Here is a 22,137-nt window from a genome sequence, read left to right on the forward strand (position 1 = left end):
TTTAACTGTTGGGAATAAATGTCCTTTGAATGATATCATATGTATATTCAATAAATCAAAGAAAATCCAGGAGTGTGTTCTTTCATTGGATAGATATGCCTGAGGTCATACTGATCTCAGCGCCCAATCTATAGGATATTGTTAGCTGCCTGAAAGAATACAATTGTACTGATTATTAATGCCTATTCATTGCCATAGTACGCACATCTTATGGCTGATTACATAACGCTTATGTGTTTTATAAATTTTATTTAAATCATCCATTTATGTATTGTATTTCAGAAACAATATACAGTACTTTACAAAGAAAAATCAATGACACTATCAGAGATGTATAGTAACTAAGTAGAACTACTTCACTACTGTACTTAAGTACCGAAAGGCGGTATCTGTACTTTTCTAGAGTAGAATTTTTTTCTCCTACTTCCACTTTTACTTCACTATATTTTTTCGATGATTTCAATACTTCTACTCCGATATTTTTTTTTTTCTGCTGTATAGTTACTCGTTACTATTATAAAAATTACCACTGCCAGAACAGTAGATGGCAGGTTTCATGAAGCTCAAAACATGTGTATTATCAGCGCATACGAAAATAAATGCTACTGTATGTATAAATAAAAGCTGCATTTGAAATAATAAAAAACAATATGATGTTCAAACTTTTGACTTCTTTCTTTAATAACTACATAACACAGTACTTGTACTTTTACTTTCAGTACTTGAGTAGCAATTTTTTTTTCAAAACTACTGGTACTTTTACTTTCAGTACTTGAGTAGCAAAACTTTTAAAAAACTACTTGCGATACTTAAGTACAAAAAATGTTGAATACTTTAGTACTTCTACTCAAGTCACTTTTTGATCGAGCACTTCCACTTCTACTCAAGTCACTTTTTGATCGAGCACTTGTACTTTTACTCAAGTATGGGTTTCAAGTACTTTATACAACTCTGCTCACTATGCTCAATGTCCCTGAAGAAGCTTGTCAGCTAATATCCCTACAACAGTCAACACATTGAAATAAAGCTCCCCCCCTGCACCCCCTCCCGTGCCAATTTTGTTTTTTAAATGACCCTTACACATACCTTAACCTCTTCCGGACCGCCCGCCGCCTTTTTACTGCGGCAGTGCGGCCCTCCTGCGCAAACTGACGTAGACCTACATCGGTAGCGCGCCTGCACTCGTCAGCGGGGACTCCAATGCACGGGGCAGGCAGCTCCGATTGCTGCCTGACACCCCTGATCACTCCCCACTGAGAGAGAAGAACGGTCAGCTGTTGTAAACACAGCTGACCGTTCTTCTCCCTGGAATGATCACAGAGCGCCTGTGATCCTTCTATAGAGGATCACATGTCTCTATGATCATTTCACAAGCCACGCCCCCCCACAGATAGAATCACTCCCCTAGTCTCATATTTAACCCCTTGATCACCCACAATGTTAACATCTTCCTTGCCAGTGTCATAATTACAGTAACAGTGCATATTTTTAGCACTGATTACAGTAGTAATGTCACTGGTCTCCCCAAAAGAGTCAAAAATGTTAGTTAGGGGTCCGATCTGTCCGCCGCAATGTCGCAGTCCCGCTAAAATTCACAGATCGCCGCCATTACTAGTAAATTAAAAAACAATAAAAATTACATAAATCTTTCCCGTAGTTAGTAGACGTAATAACTTTTGCACAAACCAATCAAAATACGCTTATTGCGATTTTTTTTACCAAAAATATGTAGCAGAAAACCAATTGATTCCTGTATCCCACTCTCTCCCCTTCTTTCCCATTTTCCTCTCTTACCTTTCTTCTGCTCCTATCCTCTTTTCTATCCCCCTATAGTTTCTACATGAGGAATAATGCTTCGATCTGTATTCTTACACAGAATGATGCTCATTTTGTCTCACTGATACTTTTTCATGTAACACGGTGTCGCAACTGACCCAGGTGACTGTAATCAGGGAGGGTGAAGGTTAGCAGAGCATTTGGATCAAGTTGTGTTGGAGAGTCTGTAAAGAGAAGGTATATTATCTTCAAGTTATGTTGGGAGTTGCCCGTTTACAACTTGTCTGCTATCATACTTGTCACCAATGCCTGACATGACTCCTCTATAATCTGAGGGTCATGTGTATCTGGTGAGCATTTTGAAATACCCACGAGGTGACCTGCTACATTGTATATACCTCTACTCACTGGTGTTGAGCGCACTTTCTCTTTACCTTTATGTGGATTTTTATTCTATTTAGTGCTGGACTATGGACTTTTTATTATCATAATATTCATTATATTGGTGCTACCTTGTTTTATATTCTATTTTGGGTGTGTAATCTTACCTTATGGTTGGCTGCCTTTAATTGTTCTATTTATTGTGTGTTCCAAGCGCAAATTAATTCTCCCTTTTTCCAAACATGTTATACTTACCTGCTCTGTGCAATGGTTTTGCACAGAGCAGCTGCAAACCTCCTCCTCTGGGATGCTCCTTGCTCCTGTCTCCTGTCCAGTGCCCCTAAAACAAGCTACTTGCTATGAGGGCACTCATGCAGGCTCGATCCCAAGCCCCGCTGTGAGTGCCTGACACACACAGCACGGCTCAACACTGCCCCTGGTCACTGCTCACTAGCTGTTATTGACTCCTGCTGCTGCCTCCAAGTCCATTGAAGAAAGAGAGGGATGCTATTCTCGGGCACAGTGCTAGATTGAGATCGGCCTCTGATAAAAGGTGGGAATGGGGGGGCTGCTGCACACAGAAGGTTTTTTTTACCTTAATGCAGAGAATGCATTAGGGTAAAAAAAAACTTCAACCATTACAACCACTTTAATGTGCAATGCAAACTAATTTCAATATCATGAACACCACGTAAAGGGTACCAAATAAATTAAATAAGCAGAGTTGTATAAAGTACTCAAAACCCATACTTGAGTAAAAGTACAAGTGCTCGATCAAAAAGTGACTTGAGTAGAAGTGGAAGTGCTCAATCAAAAAGTGACTTGAGTAGAAGTACTAAAGTATTCAACATTTTTTGTACTTAAGTAATGCAAGTAGGTTTTAAAAAAATTTTGCTACTTAAGTACTGAAAGTAAAAGTACCAGTAGTTTTGAAAAAAAAATTGCTACTCAAGTACTGAAAGTAAAAGTACAAGTACTGTGTTATGTAGTTATTAACGAAAGAAGTCAAAAGTTTGAACATCATATTGTTTTTTATTATTTCAAATGCAGCTTTTATTTATACATACAGTAGCATTTATTTTCGTATGCGCTGATAATACACACGTTTTGAGCTTCATGAAACCTGCCATCTACTGTTCTGGCAGTGGTAATTTTTATAATTGTAACGAGTAACTATGCAGCACAAAAAAAAAATATCGGAGTAGAAGTATTGAAATCATCAAAAAAATGTAGTGAAGTAAAAGTGGAAGTAGGAGAAAAAAATTCTACTCTAGGAAAGTACAGATACCACCTTTCGGTACTTAAGTACAGTAGTGAAGTAGTTCTACTTAGTTACTATACATCTTAGTTACTATACATATTTAAAATAAGTCTGTTATTTAAAAATGACTAACAAATCAGATGTGTGAAATGAAAATGTACATATCCAATAAATGTGCCAAGAAAATGAGGGTCTTGCTAAACCGTGTCACACAACACCTCACATTTGGCTGGAAAGGTGGAAATACACTTTAATGTGGAAAAAGTTGCCAGCTTTGGTCTACAGCAGCATACTTTGCTAAATGTATCAGAGTGGACCACCAATGGGTGTCCTGAGGAATGGAACCATTTTCCTAAATATTTTAGGTAGTGCTGACATTGGGTTCCTTCAGTGCTACATTAAGGGTCAGGCTGAGCACCAAGGGCCAACCAGAAGATACAAAGTGGGGAAAGGCTGCTATACACACAGGACAAATGTCACCTGGTCTCTGTTGAACCAACCAATACCGGATGATATTTACCCCATATGTACCAGGCTTTACTAAAAAAGTTCAAGCTGCGTCCACTTTGATAAACGCTTCGTGTGCAAGGTTAGTTTAAAAAGGGTATTTGTTTTTAGCCACAATTCAGTGATTGAATTTAACATGCCTTTATCTGAAAAGAACAGCTGCTACTGCTTTAGTAAAACAAGCCCACTGGCCCAGTCTCACTCACCATTCAGAGATTTATAGTTCTCTAAAGTTATTTCCTCATTGCACAAATAAAGAATGAGCTTTTAAAGTCCAACTCCAGTTTGTTTCTAACAAAAGCTCCCCGCTCTTGTGTGGGGGAAAAATGTGGTACAGCACTAGTCAGTCTCTTAATGCACCAGCACTTTCCTTTAGGTCCTCCTCAGTTGTTTTTTGCCTGCTTGCTGCTCCTCTATAAGGGCTCATTTACACTTGCTTTGACTTCTGACTTCAATACACATTAAAGCGTCTACCGTTTCAACATCCTTTTTTGATGTGTTTATGATGCTTCTGTGATGCTTCGGTGGTGTTTCAATGATGCTTCGGTGGTGCTTCAGTGATGCTTCGATGATGCTTTCGAAAGGAGGTGATTTTTTTTAAGCTTTAATGAAACTTGGCAGATGCCCTGTGTGTGTTGACATCTCATACCTGCAATTTCTCCAAAATAAAGCAAAGCTGAAGCTGAATCAAAGCCTCTGAAAAGCTGCAGATGCTTCAAGCGAGCTTTGCCATCTATGGAGGCTTTGAAGCACCACTAAAGCGACATCGGGTATCATTTTTGAAGCGAAATATAAGCAAAGTAAATGTAGGGTGTAAACAGAACTGTAAGTTAACCATTATATTTAGTGACAGGGGTTTTGACTGGCATCCAGAGAGCTTTAACAATCCATGTTTTGAAGCAAGTGTAAACTAGCCCTTAGGATGAATGACATCACTCAACCACTTCCTGTAAACCCAGGCTCTCAATAACACATGCCTGGGGGTATGTCATTACACAGCCTGGGCTCGCAGTTCAAGGGTGCATAAAATGGTCCTCATGCATCACATGGCTTGTGTTCTATGCAGCAGTGAGGACCGCCAGTGCTGGAGAAAAAGAAAGGCTTTGCTGGGCAGTTAGAGGAGAAAGGGGGGTTGCTGAAGGATTGGGTGGAAAGGAATTAAAATGGAGTTGGACTTTAGAGTAGAACTAAAGGCAAATCTTTTTTCATTTTGGATAGAGTAAGGGAGGGTTATAACCCTGTCAGGTTTATTTTAGCTGTCTGTGTCTAATTGGGGAGATTTCCCATCACTTCTTGTCTGATAACCAAAACAAGTGAGAGGAAATTCCTTCAAAGTGAGTAAATCTCTGACTTTCACCCAGGTCATCAGGACTAGTGTCTCTATTGGAAGATTTCCCCTCTATTTCAGTTCTGGTGACAAGTCAACCCAAAATTTAGAATTTTCTTCCATGTTCGATGATAATAGAAAACACGACAAACAGAGAGGGTGAATTTCCAAAAAGCTGGTCATAGATAGTGGGATATCCCTCCTTTGAAGCTATTGTGCACAGCTTCCTGGGACCTCACCCACTGGGAGAACCACTAGCTATAGCTGCTGCCAAAAAACGCATGAAAAATATGACATGCTGGTTGTACCCAAGTTGATCGATCAATCAACTTGGGTACAATCAGCCTGCCAATACATGGGTCAAATCTCATCCGGCCCCTGCTGAACTGGTCGAGATTTGAACTGTCTATGGAACTGTCTATGGCCAGCTTAACACGGGCAAGGACAGCTATAAAGCCCTGATAGGTATTATGATATTCTAATCACTCTTCATTATACCTAACACTAAACAAAAAAAAAAAAAAAAAAGATTTGCCTTCAGATATATTTTAAGGAAAACATCTTATCCAATTTTATAGCTATGTATTGCTACATTGATTTTTTTTCAATGCAAAAAATCAACTTTATATTTTCATACAAATAGCTTTTTCATTGTGCAGTTTCTTTCTATTGGAAATACAGTAAAAGATTAAGAATAAAATGAAATGCATAATATAAATATAAAAATCTAAAACGTTGGAACTTCAGGCAAACAGCTAAATATGCTGTTGAATACATACAGTATGAGTTTATTATTTTACTTGATTTATTGTCCGAAGAATAGGCTGGAAGCAGACTGGTGACCCAGAAAGCTGAATTGCTGAACTGGGAAATGCATGTGTCACCTGTTTGACTTTAATTGCAGGGCATTCACACTGGACGTGTAAATCTCAATACTGACTGTAAGGAATTATAAATGCGTCAGCAGAAAAACAGTTATGTATTAAAAAAAAAAGTGTAATTCTCCAGTAAGCGACGCTGGGGACTACCTGTTCACAGTATGTCCCCATTGGGGGGGACAGGTACTCCTCTTTTCACCTTCCCACTCCGTCCGGGTTCTAGGTCTGCCTCGCCCAAGGTTTATTGAGATGCTGTTCTTACTGGTATGCCTATAATACAATAATGGTTGGGGGTTCCCTATGTCGGGGGCTCTCAACATTCCTTTTTGCTCATTGTCAATTTTTCTGTATTTGCACGTTTGAAGCTGCTGTTTATGCTTCTGTTTCTGTAACCACGGCCTTAACCAATACTTTGTTATTACTGTATTATCTGAAAAACTTTCAATAAAAATTTAAGTTATAAAAAAAAAAAAGTCTATGGGACTCGAACGTCTAAAGCCTCATTTTGAAGGCTTAAATGCAAGTTATTGCCCAAAAAAAGTGTATGGAGGCCCAGGTATTGGCCTGGGGCAATGCAAATTTTATGTATTAAAAAAAAAAAACTGTGTAATTAGCTGTCTGATTAAAAAAAATAAAAAAATAAAATGTATGTTTCATTCATTGACTGCTGAGGGTAACAGCAATAAACAGGGACTTAGAAGACCACCTACAAAGTGGATAGATAAATCACTAGGAGGCCTCCTGAGTCTTTTACAGACCTGACATCTGTGTTCTAAACATGGTCACATGTGTGTATGTTACCACTGGATTCTGGTAAAGCAGAAGCATTTCTAATGCTAAAAACATTTTGTATTGTTTAAGTATGAAGACATGATGGTCATGTCTACAGGCCGACCCCTAAAAGCAGACAGTTGATTTTTTACATCTGTATTCTTTTTGTCATACTGTTGGCTTCCTGAAACATACCAGAGATGATGTCAACTGTTGCTTTAAACAATGCTGTACATTAAAGCGTATCAAACCCAAAGAAGAAAAATGTTATATGTTGCAGTTTCCAGTCCTTAGATGTAGTGGCTGCTTTCTTATTCTTTATTTATTTATCTTTTATTATTATTATTATTATTATTATTATTATTATTATTATCTGTACTAGGGTGACAGGGCTCACTTGCCTAGGCTGCTCTTCTGATTCAGACTACAATCACTTTCTCCTCTGATCTCCATTACATAGAGAGGATGGATTTTGTAGTTCAAATACGATAGCTGGGAAAGCTAATAACATTGTTTTGTGACCTCCCCATCTCAATAACATGAGGGAGTTGTTCTGTAGATCACAAAGAGAGCTGGAAACATTGGAAACTGATTACAGTGCAGCACAGGCAAAGTTTAGAGGAAGTTATCAGCTCACAGGATTTCGGGTTGGATCAACGGGCATTTAGTTGCTTTTTTGAACAGATATAACATAACAGTTTAAGATGTATATTTAACAGAATGAAAGGGCGCAAATAGGAGTTTATAGGTAGGGTTTTCCTACACTTTATGCCCCATCCATTGGGAAAAATTAACTGGATCATGCAAAATCTGGTGTAGCTCTGCAAAGAAACCAATCAGCTTCCAAGTTTTATTGTCAAGGCTTGCATTGTAAGTGAAGAGTGGGAGCAGGTTAATAATATTGATATTATTTCTTAAAGTCCATATTATTATTTGTTTAACCACTTGCCCACCGCTCACATGGAGCGTACTGCGGCAAAGTGGCTCGTTCCCGTCCAGCGACGTAGACCTAGACTCCTCCCCCTGTAGGCGGTGCTCGCGCGCCGCCGGAGGCGTGCTCCCACTGTTTTCATTCACAGCGGGAGTCGGGCCAGGGGAGGAGCGGCGGTGATCGCCGCTGCTCTGCCCCGATCGTCGGGGAATCGAGTGAGGATCTCCTAAGTGACAGGGACTGACAGATCGGAGTGTTCAGCATAGCTGAACATCCGATCTGTCCTTCTGTCACTCAGTCACCTCCCCCCCCACACGTCAGTAAGCACCAGGCATACATTAACCCCTCCCTCTCCAATAAAATTAACCCCTTCACTGCTAGTGTCATTTTTACAGTAACAGTGCATATGTATAGCACTGATTACTGCAGTAATGTCACTGGTACCCCCAAAAGTGTCAAAAAATGTCAGTCAAGGGTCCGATCTGTCCGCCGCAATGTCGCAGTCCCGCAAAAAAAAAAATCGCAGATCACCGCCATTACGCGTTAAAAAAAAAAACACCAAAAATGACAGAAATCTTTCCCGTAGTTAGTAAACGCAATAACTTTTTCGCAAACCAATCAAAATACGCTTATCGTGATTTTTTTTACCAAACATAGGTAGCAGAAAACAAATTGGCCAAAAATTTTAAAAAATTTGATTTTTACATTTTTTTGGGGGGAATTTCATATAAAAAATGTAAAAAATATTGTTATTTTTTCAAAATAAACGCTCTTTTTTTGTTTATAGCGCAAAAAGTAAAAAGCTCAAATACCACCAAAAGAAAGCTCTGTTTGTGGGAAAAAAAGGACGTAAATTTCGTTTGGGTATGGCGTCGCATGACCGCGCAATTGTCAAAAAAAAAAAGTGGCCTGGACGTAAGACAGCAAAATCCTCCGGTGGTAAAGTGGTTAATCACCCCCCCCCCCCCCCCATTTTCTTACAAATTGAACAAGCTGAATTTAGAAGCTGATTGGCTACAATGCACAGTTGCAACAGATTCTGAGTTTTAGTAAATCTCCCCCATTGCATCAGGTGCTTCTTTTAGGGAATGGGGAAACATTTTTTTTTTTTCTGATCTAAACTTTAACAATCATAAAGCTTCATAAAGCCCTGTTAACAACTTACTCTTTTTCAACAAAGCAGCTAGGGTTAGCCTGGCTAAAAAGGAAAAGGAGCACCACCTACTGGCTACAAATAATACATTTATATGCAATATTTTCTAATTTAAAAAAAAAAATTCTTAAAAAAAGAGAAAAAAAAAAAAAAAAAAATATATATATATATATATATATATATACATATATATATATATATATAAAATCATATATATATATATATATATATATATATATATATGATTTCTAAAGAATAAAATCATAAATCAACTTCATACAGAACACTATCCAACCCCATTAATTACAAACCATTATAAAATATGACCGCTATCCTCCAAGGATCAGTTTATGTCTAGAGAATGTGTATACTTTATTAGTAATGGTTTTGCTAAGTTTAACATCCTTTAAAAAGGTTAGTCCATTAGACATTTGGATGTGGATCTATAAATTGTTTATAGGCTAACAAAACTTTTTGCTCATACGTCATCGTCATATATCTAGAGTAGAAGATCCATGGTGTCAGCTACGAAAAACAACAGATATTTAGGTGCTTCTCAGGGGGGAGATGTGAAAGTGGGACATAAATCCTTAATTATCATTAAGTTTACAACATTTTCAGAATCGTAAAATGCACTGTTACATGGGTAATTTCATACATACATTCCACATAAGAAACTTTAAACAAAAGGTGACCTTTGGTTGCAGCCTAATAAAAATCCAGACGTGAGACAGATGACAGTTTAAACAGCTCAAAATCTCATTTATATATTTCCTAAAAAAGCAGTCCTAGACAGCAAGTAAAAACAATCAGTGAAAGGCTAACACCATCCATCAAATACTGCAATTAGGAAAAAGAAAGTATACTTGCTTCACCTTAAAGTGAGATGACAGGGAAAATTTGACATCATCACCCCGCCTTTCTACCTTGTCCAATCCGAGAACGCTTTGAATGTATTCAGAGAATGCAAAGCGTTATCTGAATGGCACCTGTGCCCGAGTGGCCTGACCTCCTGTATTCACAATGCTGGAAGGCCCCAAAGGCAGGTGGAGATCATTGCAGTATTAATGTCTACTTCAGTCATTTCCAGCTTCCAGTGGGCATTGGTCAGGTATGGTATATGCATAAAAGAACAACACACTCCTGCGCTAGAGTCAGCTGGCTGTGTAGTGTCACAGATGCCTGGTCAAATCGGGGATAATCTCATAGATGCCTTGCTGCCCTCTAGGACTGGGTTATCCTGACAGTGCTGTGAGAATAGAAAAAGAAAAGAGGACGCACTGGCCTAGTGCATTATCCAACAGATTTATTAAAAGATATGAATAATAATCATAAAGATGTCTGCTCACAAACATAAGTTAAAAAAATGCTTGTCATGCCACTTATGTGGCTACCTCTCATTGGCTGCTCAAATCACCAAACCTGGGGGTGGGGGGTCATCAATGGGACCGCTCAGACTGATGTGTTTCGAAGGACTGGCCTTCTTCTTCAGAGCCTCAGAAGATTTTTGTGGGTAGACATCTTTATGATTTTATTCATATGTTTTAATAAATCTGTTGGATAATGCACTAGGCCAGAGAACCCTCTTTTCTTTTTCTATGGTATATGCATAGTTTATTGGTCCAGGCTGGAGCTATCTATGTATGAAACAGTTATACCTGGAATTCTCCTTTAATCAGCACAAACTGTATTACATTCTAAGGATCGCTTCTAAAAAAAATTGAGAAAATGTACTTACCTTTCTGGCGGCCGGTGTCCTAAAGTCAAATATCTTGCTTCCCCCTGGGCCCCTACAAGTAATTTTACACTTGTGAATGTATAACATACTGTGGTTGCTCTTGTCCACTTGTACGTCAGTACAGGACATATAAGTCAGCAGGTGGAACCACAGTTTTTGATGGGGGGGGGGAAATATTCAGTCCACTTCAAGTGTAAAATACCTGTAATGCTGGGGGGAAGCAAAGCGGTGGCGTTTCATCACACAGGCTGCCAGAAAAGTAAGTACATTGCCTTTTCTATTACAGAATGTGCATTTTGTGCAAGTGACCCTGTGGTGACGGGGTCAAATTAACTCATAATTGCATATTTGAGAGAACTGGAACAGCACTTATTATTGCAGGCAGCATTTTCAAACTTATTGGAAAATCTGTTTGTATGCCAGATCCAACCTTCCCCTTTTCTACAGTATAAATAAGAGGGAAGAATCAAAGTATAACATGTTCTGTTCAAACCATGATACAAAGTCACAGTGGTTCATGGTTAAAAAAAGATGGTGGGGGATATCACCCTATCATCTACTAGAATAGATATGCCTTGACTATTAAAGGTGACATTTAAATGTATGTCAAACATTTAACCTACTGACACTTATGTTAATGGTCCTCTTTATACCACTGGCAGTAACAACGGGACACTTGATACTCCCACTGAGTGTCAACAATGGTGCATTCTTCCTCTCCCTGAATACTAACAGTAGAATGTTTTTTCCCCCTCTACTGACCAATAACAGGGGCACATTTGTGCAGTAGCTTTATTTTACATACTGTTGACCCCTGCACCACATACCCTATGTTGCACAATACAAACTTTACTCCTTACCACTAAATTATGCAAGCTGCACTGTACATTATATACTTTTGACCAGTTCACTGTATACACTTTGTGGTTTGTTGCATCTTCCTGACTGTTGAATTCTGTAAGCTGTAATGTACATTACATACTCCTGACCACCAAACTTTAAATGCTATGTTGTACATTACATAGATCAGAGCACTAAATTCACTAAGCATTACTGTACATTTCAAACTACTGACCACTGCACACACTATATTGTAATTTTGGTTTTCCTGACCCTTGCCTTCAAAATGCTATGTTGTACAATACATACTTGTAGGCTGGTCCAGTCTATTTTCTCCACTGTAGGTGGCCCCCAACTGTACATTTCAAACTACTGACCACTGCACACTATATTGTAATTTAGGTTTTCCTGACCCTTGCCTTCAAAATGCTATGTTGTACAATATATACTTGTAGGCAGGTCTAGTCTATTTTCTCCACTCGCAGTGGCATTGCAGTTGAAGGGGAAGTCAAGAGGAACATTGTTCCTCTATAGCTTCCAGGGTCACATGGGAAGATATCTGATTGAATGCTGCCATCCTATGTGACTCTGGCAGCCATGTTGTATCAAGTAGAGCCTATTTAGGGACCCAGCTTCTAGGCTTGGTGCACATTTCTCGTGTGGGTAATGTAAGGTCAGGTCACCTGTCTGACAGGGACAGTGATTAGTGGCAAGGAGAGGTTTCAGATGAGTAGGGAAAGAATAAGTACATGCTATCCTTCCTGGAGACCTCCCCATTTGGGCACCAACCTGACAGTCGCATTCCGCCCCCAAAACAGACACAGTCAGCACACCCAAACCTGCTCTGCTACACATTACTGTTGCATTCTGTGAGTGTTCTCGATCAGGCTTGTTGTGAATTGCTGAACTTTAATGTTAATACAAGTTCTGTTGCCACAACTGGACTCTGAGTGTTTACTGTTGACGCACCACGCTGCACCTCCCCACATACTGCTGACTCCTGTACTCTATATGCTATATAGTAAATTACATAGCCCTAACTGCTACCTTCAGTAAGTTGATACACATTACCAAGGTGTTTTTTTAATCTCAACAGTTGATGGTTGTAAAGCAGTCCCCAACTGTTTTTATTGAATCTCTTTTTTAATGTATGCTTAGACAATTGTTATCTCAATGTATATATCAAATGAGCAGAAAAGCATCTGTAATGAAAGAGTTTCATTAAAAAAAAAAAAAAAAAAAAAAAAGGAACCTTTGTCTTGAGGTGTCATTGTGAGACTTTCACTACTGACATGATAAATTAAAGAGAGTATTGTGGGTACAAGGACTGTGGCATATGTACGGTGTATACTGCGAGAAGGCTGATCCCATTTTGAACCACAAGTCATTACCACACTGAGGCACCCCTCTTTCTCACGTTCTAAATTTGGGAAGTATGCTGTGTGCAGTAAATTATATAATTACGTGGCTTGGCTTGCTCACATCTCAGTCCAGACATTAGCTTCTAAACAAGTTGCTTTCACGTACCTGCTAAAAACAGTTCCTCCTGCATTTCTGCTCGTGCTTCCTTTGAAAAACACCTCTTCTTCAGCCATTCGGCATCAAACTCACTCTGATGCTCATCTGGCCATGTAATGATCACCTGGAAAAAGGAAGACAACCAAAGGGAATGAAGTCTTTTCAAAATTAACACCTTTTAAAAAGTATATGGAACAAAACAGAATGATTTTAAAAAGAAAACAATACTGTTTCTAAAAGGGCTCATGTATACAGGCATACTGGGGCATAGAACTTAACATACAGCAGCTTGTACAAACAAATGACAGGATATGCAATTCTGAATGTAAACATGTATATATACAGATTTAAGCTCCTGGATATAAAATGGCCATGTGCAAGAGCCCTACAAATTAAATCTCAAGAATTTCATATTTTTAATACATTTTTAAAAATAGGTTCAACAAAAAAAAAATTCCTTTTGCTGAAAATGTAAACATTATAAAAGAGCATGCAAGTAAAAACAGTTTTGGGACTTCAAATGTGTTGGCCAGTAAATTGTATTTATAAAAACAAAAAACGTATAATTTAATGTGTAATTTCTGTAAAAAAAAAGGGTATCTGTAAGTTCTGGTTAAGGTTTAGGACTGCCATTAGTCCCTGTTGGGAAAAGGGGTGGAGGCTAAACATGTGCAATTAGTTTCTTAGGAATCAAAATTAGAACAACATGTTTGTTATTTGGAGATTCAGAGGTATCAAAATCTCTGAATCACAATAGTAACGAATTTCAGAAAATATTAAATTAGTTTTAACGAAACAATGACATTAATTTGATTAAACCAGATCCGAAATAACGTAACGACACAAGGAAATAACATAACAACACAGTGAATTAACCAAATTAATTCAGATCCATTTTGTTTTTATGTTGCATAACCTTTTTCATTATTAGAAAAAATGCACTGCATATAAAATGGAAACATTTTGCAAAATATACAGTAAGGTATGAAAGTGAAATAAGATGATGATTCCTATTTATTGTTTTTGGGTTGGATGGAGGTGGATCCATCAGAATCTCTGAATCATAATATAACAAATTAATTTAGGTCCATTCGTTATTATGTATCGGAGATTCTGATAAATCCACCTCTAACCAACTCAAACAGAAAACATAAGTAATCCCTCAGAATAAGAAAATAACACATTAAAATAAATATAGTCAAACTTTCAAAAAATATCTGAAATAGGAATCAAATCAGAACAACTAATATACAAAATTAATTAAAATTAAACAAAATTTAATTCTGAAAATGAATCATTCTAACATAACTAATATGATGAAATAAAATTATTAACTTAACGAATAAATGCAAAACTAAACAAATTTTTCCATCATGCACATGTCTAGTGAGCAAGGGAGGACTGGGAAGGAGGGCAGGGTGGCAATCGCCCCCCGGGCCGCTCTGATGCCAGGTAAAAAGGCCTCTCTCCATGAACTTGCAGTGCTCTCTAGAAAAGGCGTACGCTTATTCTAAATCCCAGATTCCTAAGTTTCACAATGATTGGCAATCGTGGATACAAAGCCCGTACTTCTCCCCTACCTGGCTGATGTCGACTATACGGCATAGTTCTAGTTCTGGTATTTACATTTATATTCCTGTGTGACTTTTGACACTGTTTGACATTGTTTAATATGTTATTTTACTTGCATATGTAACACCCTACGTTTACTGTCTGCATATGTGTGCATTTTCTTTCTCTCCTATTCATGTATCTATGTTCTTGATACGGTTACTTCATGTTGAACCCAGACTCGGGTTATTTTCTTGTATATTTTATATTTCAATAAAAATCTATTTAACCACTTGCCTACTTTGCACTTAAACCCCCTTCCCATCCAGACCAATTTTTAGCTTTCAGTGCTCTCACACTTTGAATGACAATTGCGCGGTCATGCAACACTCAACCCATATAAATTTTTCGTCCTTTTTTTCATAGAAATAGAGCTTTCTTTTGATGGTTTTTATTCACCGCTGGGCTTTTTATTTTGTGCGCTATAAATGAAAAAAGACCGCAAATTTAAAAAAAAAACGTTTTTTTTTTAGTTTCTGTTATAAAATTTTGCAAATTAGTAATTTTTCTTCATAAATTTTGGCCAAAATGTATACTTCTACATATCTTTGGTAAAAATAACCCAAATAAGTGTACATTATTTGGTCTGCGTGAAAGTTAGAGAGTCTACAAGTTATGGTGCTAATCATTGAAAATTGATCACACCTAATGTACTGACAGCCTATCTCACTTCTTGAGACCCTAACAAGCCAGGAAAGTACAAATGACCCCCAAATGACCCCTTTTTGGAAAGTAGACATTCCAAGGTATTTAATAAGAGGCATGGTGAGTTTTTTGAAGTTGTCATTTTTTCCCACAATTCTTTGCAAAATAAATTTTTTTTTTTTTTTTCACAAAATTGTCATATTCAACAGGTTATTTCTCTCACATGGCATATGAATACTTACAACTACACCCCAAAACACATTCTGCTACTCCTCCTGAGTATGGCGATACCACATGTGTGAGACTTTTTTACAGCCTGGCCACATACAGAGGTCCAACATTGAAGTAGCACCTCCAGGCGTTCTCGGAGCATAAAATACACTTTTCATTTCTCAACCACCTATTACACTTTTGAAGGCCCTGGAGCACCAGCACAATGAAAAAGCCCACTAAATGACCCCATTTTGGAAAGCAAACACCCCAACGTATAATCTATGAGGCATAATGAGTCTTTTGAACATGTCATTTTTTTCCAGAATCTTTCGGAAAATGTGGAAAAAAAATGAAAACGCATTTTTTTTACACAAAGTTGTCCATTTATAAGATATTTCCAACACATAGCATGTACATAGCAAAAATGACACCCCAAAATACATTCTGCTACTCCTCCTGAGTATGGCGATACCACATGTGTGAGACTTTTTTACAGCCTGGCCACATACAGAGGTCCAACATTGAAGTAGCACCTCCAGGCGTTCTCGGAGCATAAAATACACTTTTCATTTCTCAACCACCTATTACACTTTTGAAGGCCCTGGAGCACCAGCACAATGAAAAAGCCCACTAAATGACCCCATTTTGGAAAGCAAACACCCCAACGTATAATCTATGAGGCATAATGAGTCTTTTGAACATGTCATTTTTTTCCAGAATCTTTCGGAAAATGTGTAAAAAAAATGAAAACGCATTTTTTTTACACAAAGTTGTCCATTTATAAGATATTTCCAACACATAGCATGTACATAGCAAAAATGACACCCCAAAATACATTCTGCTACTCCTCCTGAGTATGGCGATACCACATGTGTGAGACTTTTTTACAGCCAGGCCACATACAGAAGTCCAACATTGAAGTAGCACCTCCAGGCGTTCTCGGAGCATAAAATACACTTTTCATTTCTCAACCACCTATTACACTTTTGAAGGCCCTGGAGCACCAGCACAATGAAAAAGCCCACTAAATGACCCCATTTTGGAAAGCAAACACCCCAATGTATAATCTATGAGGCATAATGAGTCTTTTGAACATGTCATTTTTTTCCAGAATCTTTCGGAAAATGTGGAAAAAAAATGAAAACGCATTTTTTTTACACAAAGTTGTCCATTTATAAGATATTTCCAACACATAGCATGTACATAGCAAAAATGACACCCCAAAATACATTCTGCTACTCCTCCTGAGTATGGCGATACCACATGTGTGAGACTTTTTTACAGCCAGGCCACATACAGAAGTCCAACATTGAAGTAGCACCTCCAGGCGTTCTCGGAGCATAAAATACACTTTTCATTTCTCAACCACCTATTACACTTTTGAAGGCCCTGGAGCACCAGCACAATGAAAAAGCCCACTAAATGACCCCATTTTGGAAAGCAAACACCCCAACGTATAATCTATGAGGCATAATGAGTCTTTTGAACATGTCATTTTTTTCCAGAATCTTTCGGAAAATGTGGAAAAAAAATGAAAACGCATTTTTTTTACACAAAGTTGTCCATTTATAAGATATTTCCAACACATAGCATATACATAGCAAAAATGACACCCCAAAATACATTCTGCTACTCCTCCTGAGTATGGCGATACCACATGTGTGAGACTTTTTTACAGCCAGGCCACATACAGAAGTCCAACATTGAAGTAGCACCTCCAGGCGTTCTCGGAGCATAAAATACACTTTTCATTTCTCAACCACCTATTACACTTTTGAAGGCCCTGGAGCACCAGCACAATGAAAAAGCCCACTAAATGACCCCATTTTGGAAAGCAAACACCCCAACGTATAATCTATGAGGCATAATGAGTCTTTTGAACATGTCATTTTTTTCCAGAATCTTTCGGAATATGTGGAAAAAAAATGAAAACGCATTTTTTTTACACAAAGTTGTCCATTTATAAGATATTTCCAACACATAGCATGTACATAGCAAAAATGACCCCCCAAAATACATTCTGCTACTCCTCCTGAGTATGGCGATACCACATGTGTGAGACTTTTTTACAGCCAGGCCACATACAGAGGTCCAACATTGAAGTAGCACCTCCAGGCGTTCTCGGAGCATAAAATACACTTTTCATTTCTCAACCACCTATTACACTTTTGAAGGCCCTGGAGCACCAGCACAATGAAAAAGCCCACTAAATGACCCCATTTTGGAAAGCAAACACCCCAACGTATATTCTATGAGGCATAATGAGTCTTTTGAACATGTCATTTTTTTCCAGAATCTTTCGGAAAATGTGGAAAAAAAATGAAAACGCATTTTTTTTACACAAAGTTGTCCATTTATAAGATATTTCCAACACATAGCATGTACATAGCAAAAATGACACCCCAAAATACATTCTGCTACTCCTCCTGAGTATGGCGATACCACATGTGTGAGACTTTTACGCAGTCAGGTCACATACAGAGGCCCAACATGCAAAGACACATAGCATGCACATACCATGAATTACCATGAATTACACCCCACAATACATTCTGCTGAGCAAAGGGTAAACAAAAGCTTACCTGTAGTTTTAGAAGCGCAGTTTTCCACAGGAGTTGAGTCCAGGCAGCAGGCAGGGACTTGATCAGCAACAGTGCATGCAATTCTCCAGGCAAGGATACCAGTCCAGTGTCAGTGCATGCGGTAGGCAGAGGCATGATGGCAGTAAGTCCTGCAGGCAGAAGTAGGGCCTCTGTCGGGATAGAATGGGGACAGGGGTAGAGGCTTCTCCCACCCAAATCGCTTTGAAGCCTCCGGGATCCAGACCCTAATCTGAGAAGAAGAAAAACAAAAAAAATTGTTTTCTTCATCCAGAAAAACATTTCTGGTCCCCTCACATATGCGAGACCCCTGTGGTATGAATCCCACTACTTCCAGAGGCAGGCAAAAATCGTGGTCAAACAGTCCAGGGTCAGTTCCAGAGCAGGCAGAGGTAGGTACAAAATCGGCAGGCAAAGGCGTGGTCAAATAACAGTCCAGGGTCAGTTCCAGATCAGGCAGAGGTATGAACAGAATCAGCAGGCAGAAGCATGGTCAAAAAACAGGCCAGGGTCAGTTCCGGAGCAGGCAGACATAGGTACAAAATCAGCAGGCAAAGGCGTCGTTGTATAACAGTCCTGGGTCATTTCAGGAGTATACAGTGGCATAAGGGGTGAAAGCGGAGGACTACGTTTACCATACTAATAATTTAGACAAGTATGGTAACGGCGGAAACAGTCGTCTACACAGAGGCCTGGTTGGGAAGGACACTGGGGACAGTAATAGCGGGTGTCTTTTCGAATTCCTGCCTTGGTACACACCCTACATTTTTTCTGCCGTTTTTGGTCTCTTTGTGTGGGAGGGATTTTACTTGGAAAATGGCGTTCAGACAGTCTGCTTATTACGTCAGATCTAATGTTTTCTGGTGGGCCGTTTGGAAATATGAGGGTTGTGAAGATTTCCTCCAGGTAATAAAGGAAGGGTTGGGGGCTTTCGGTGGATTTGCGGTATAAAATGTAGGAATTGTATATGGCCAAATGAAAAATATAAATTGCTACTTTTTTGTACCAATGATAGGTACGTCTTGTGGGTAGATAGGGTTCCATCATTTGGTCGTTGAAATCCACTCCCCCCATGAATAAGTTGTACTCATGTACACATGTTGGCTTTCGGACTGGGCCATTCCTTCGTCGGGATTCCACATAGTTGTCATTGTGGATCGAAGACAACATGTACACGTCTCTTCTGTCCCTCCACTTCACAGCCAGAACTTCCTCATTTCTCAGACTCGCCGTCTCCCCTCTTCTCAGCTTGGTGTTTACTAGCCTTTGAGGAAAGCCTTTCCGGTTTTTTCGGACCGTGCCACATGCAGGAGTCTTCTTTCTGTGAAGGTTTCGGAACAGGGGCAAACTGGTGTAGAAATTGTCTACGTACAGGTGGTAGCCTTTTTCAAGGAGGGGGTAAATGAGGTCCCAAACGACTTTCCCGCTTGATCCCATGTAGTCCGGACATTCAGGGGGATGCAGCTGGGTGTCCTTCCCTTCGTACACCCTGAAGGCATAGGTGTACCCTGTGGCTCGGTCACATAGTTTGTAAAGCTTCACCCCATAGCGGGCCCGTTTGCTGGGAATGAATTGTTTGATGCCCAGCCTGCCAGTAAATTTCACAAGGGACTCATCCACACATATATTTTGGTCTGGGGTAAATAATTGAGGGAATATTTCTGAAAAATAATTTAGAAGTGGCCGAATTTTGAACAGCTTGTCAAATGCTGGGGAATTTCGGGGAGGGCACTGGGTATTGTCGTTGAAATGTAGGAACCTCATGATCATCAGATACCTGGCCCTGGGCATTACTGCAGAGTAGATGGGCATATGGTAGATTGGTTTGGTTGACCAATATGCTTGCAGTTCGTTTTTTTTATTGAGTCCCATGTTGAGGGTGAGGCCTAAAAATATCTTGAACTCCTCCACCGTTAGGTCTCTCCACTCAAAGGGACGGGAATAAAAAGATGTGGGGTTACTTTGGATAAATTGATGTGTATACAGGTTGCACTGGGCCACAATGGACGTCAGCAGGTCCTCCGTAAAAATTAAACGGAAGTAGTCAATTGGGGCAAAGTTCTCAGTGTTGACCTGGACTCCTGGCTGGGCAGTGAAAGGGGGGATGATGGCTTCTCCTGAGTTGGGAGGAAGCCACAGGGGGTTCAGAAGGGCATAGGGAAGGCTGGCGTTGGTCCTAACCCTTTGGGGGCGAGGTGACACCCCACTTGAGCTTGGCCTTTCTTGCCGAGGCACTGTGGTGCTGGTGGATGGCACTGCGGAGCTGGTGGATGGCACTGCGAAGCTGGTGGATGGCACCGCGGAGCTGGTGGATGGCACTGCCTCCTCCTCACCAGAACGCCTTCGTTTGGCAGGCGGGCAGTATTCCTCCTCGTCGGAGTCGGTCTGCGTCCCGCTGCTAATGACCGGCTCGTAATTTACTTCGGAGTCAGACTCTGACTCCGAAGATTCCGAAGCAGAAAGCTCCCTGTCCATGTCCTCACTGATTATATTGAAGGCCTCCTCGGCTGAGAAAATTTTTTTTGCCATCGTTGGTGACACTGATGGGCACGGTGACACTGATGAGCACTGGGCGGCACTGATGGGCACACTGGTGGGCACTGGGCACACTTATGAGCACTGGGCGGCACTGATGAGCACTGGGCGGCACTGATGAGCACTGGACGGCACTGATGAGCACTGGGCGGCACTGATGGGCACACTGGTGGGCACTGGGCACACTTGTGAGCACTGGGCGGCACTGATGAGCACTGGGCGGCACTGATGAGCACTGGACGGCACTGATGAGCACTGGGCGACACTGATGAGCACTGGGCGGGCACTGATGGGCACTGGGCGGCACTGATGAGCACTGGGCGGCACTGATGGGCACACTGGTGGGCACTGGGCACACTTATGAGCACTGGGCGGCACTGATGAGCACTGGGCGGCACTGATGAGCACTGGGCGGCACTGATGGGCACACTGGTGGGCACTAGGCACACTTATGAGCACTGGGCGGCACTGATGAGCACTGGGCGGCACTGATGAGCACTGGACGGCACTGATGAGCACTGGGCGGCACTGATGAGCACTGGGCGGGCACTGATGGGCACACTGGTGGGCACTGGGCGGCACTGATGAGCACTGGGCGGCAGTGATGAGCACTGGGCGGCACTGATGAGCACTGGGCAGGCACTGATGGGCACAGGTGGGCACACTGGTGGGCACTGGTGGGCACTGGTGGGCACACTGGTGGGCACTGATGAGACTGGGCACACTGATGGGAACACTGGTGGGCACACTGGTGGGCGCTGGTGGGCACTGGTGGGCACTGGTGATCACTGGTGGGCAATGGTGGGCACTTTTTTTACCACTTACGATCTCTCCTCTCCTCACACTGCAGTCTGTGTGTGAGGAGGGAGAGCTGGCAATGAGTGATGATCTCAAATGTTTACATTTGAGATCATCTCTCATTGGATGCCTCGATCGTGACGAATGGCCGCTGTGATTGGCCATTCGTCACGATCTGTGATTGGCTGTGTCCAAGGGACACGGCCAACACAGATTATCCCCGGTGCGCGCTCGCGGGAGCGCGCGGGGAGTCTGTTACTACCGAGGCAATGACAGATGATCTCATATGTTTACATATGAGATCATCTCTCATTGGATGCCTCGACCGTGACGAATGGCCGCTGTGATTGGCCATTCGTCTCGATCTGTGATTGGCTGTGTCCAAGGGACACGGCCAACACAGCTTCTGCCCGATGCGCGCTCGCGGGAGCGCGCGGCGGGCGTGTTTATGGGAGGCCGTTTAAAAACGGCCTCCCGAAAATTCAAGTCCGCGCTGCAGCCGTATATAGGCTGTAGCGCGGATGTGAGCAGGTTAAAGTAAAAAAGGCCTCTCTCCAGAGCTGGATTAATGTAGGGGCCAGACACTGTATACAGCTGTTGGTTGCCGCTACACAATGTTATATTTGCAGAGCTGCAGAGGAGCGGTATGAGTGT

At 40.7% G+C, this 22,137-nt stretch overlaps 1 protein-coding gene across 1 annotated transcript in view; it reads right to left on the bottom strand.

Moving 5' to 3' along the window:
• Nucleotides 1-22,137, bottom strand: part of BBOX1 (gamma-butyrobetaine hydroxylase 1) — a 161,048-nt gene that overhangs the window by 119,128 nt on the left and 19,783 nt on the right. Inside the window, exon 3 of the mRNA XM_082270766.1 lies at nucleotides 13,091-13,205. Coding sequence (XP_082126892.1) covers nucleotides 13,091-13,205 — 115 coding nt within the window. The remainder of the gene's footprint in view (nucleotides 1-13,090; nucleotides 13,206-22,137) is intronic.

The sequence above is a fragment of the Pelophylax lessonae genome, assembly GCF_965119305.1.
Source record: "Pelophylax lessonae genome assembly, chromosome: 10".
NCBI classification, from domain to species: domain Eukaryota; kingdom Metazoa; phylum Chordata; class Amphibia; order Anura; family Ranidae; genus Pelophylax; species Pelophylax lessonae.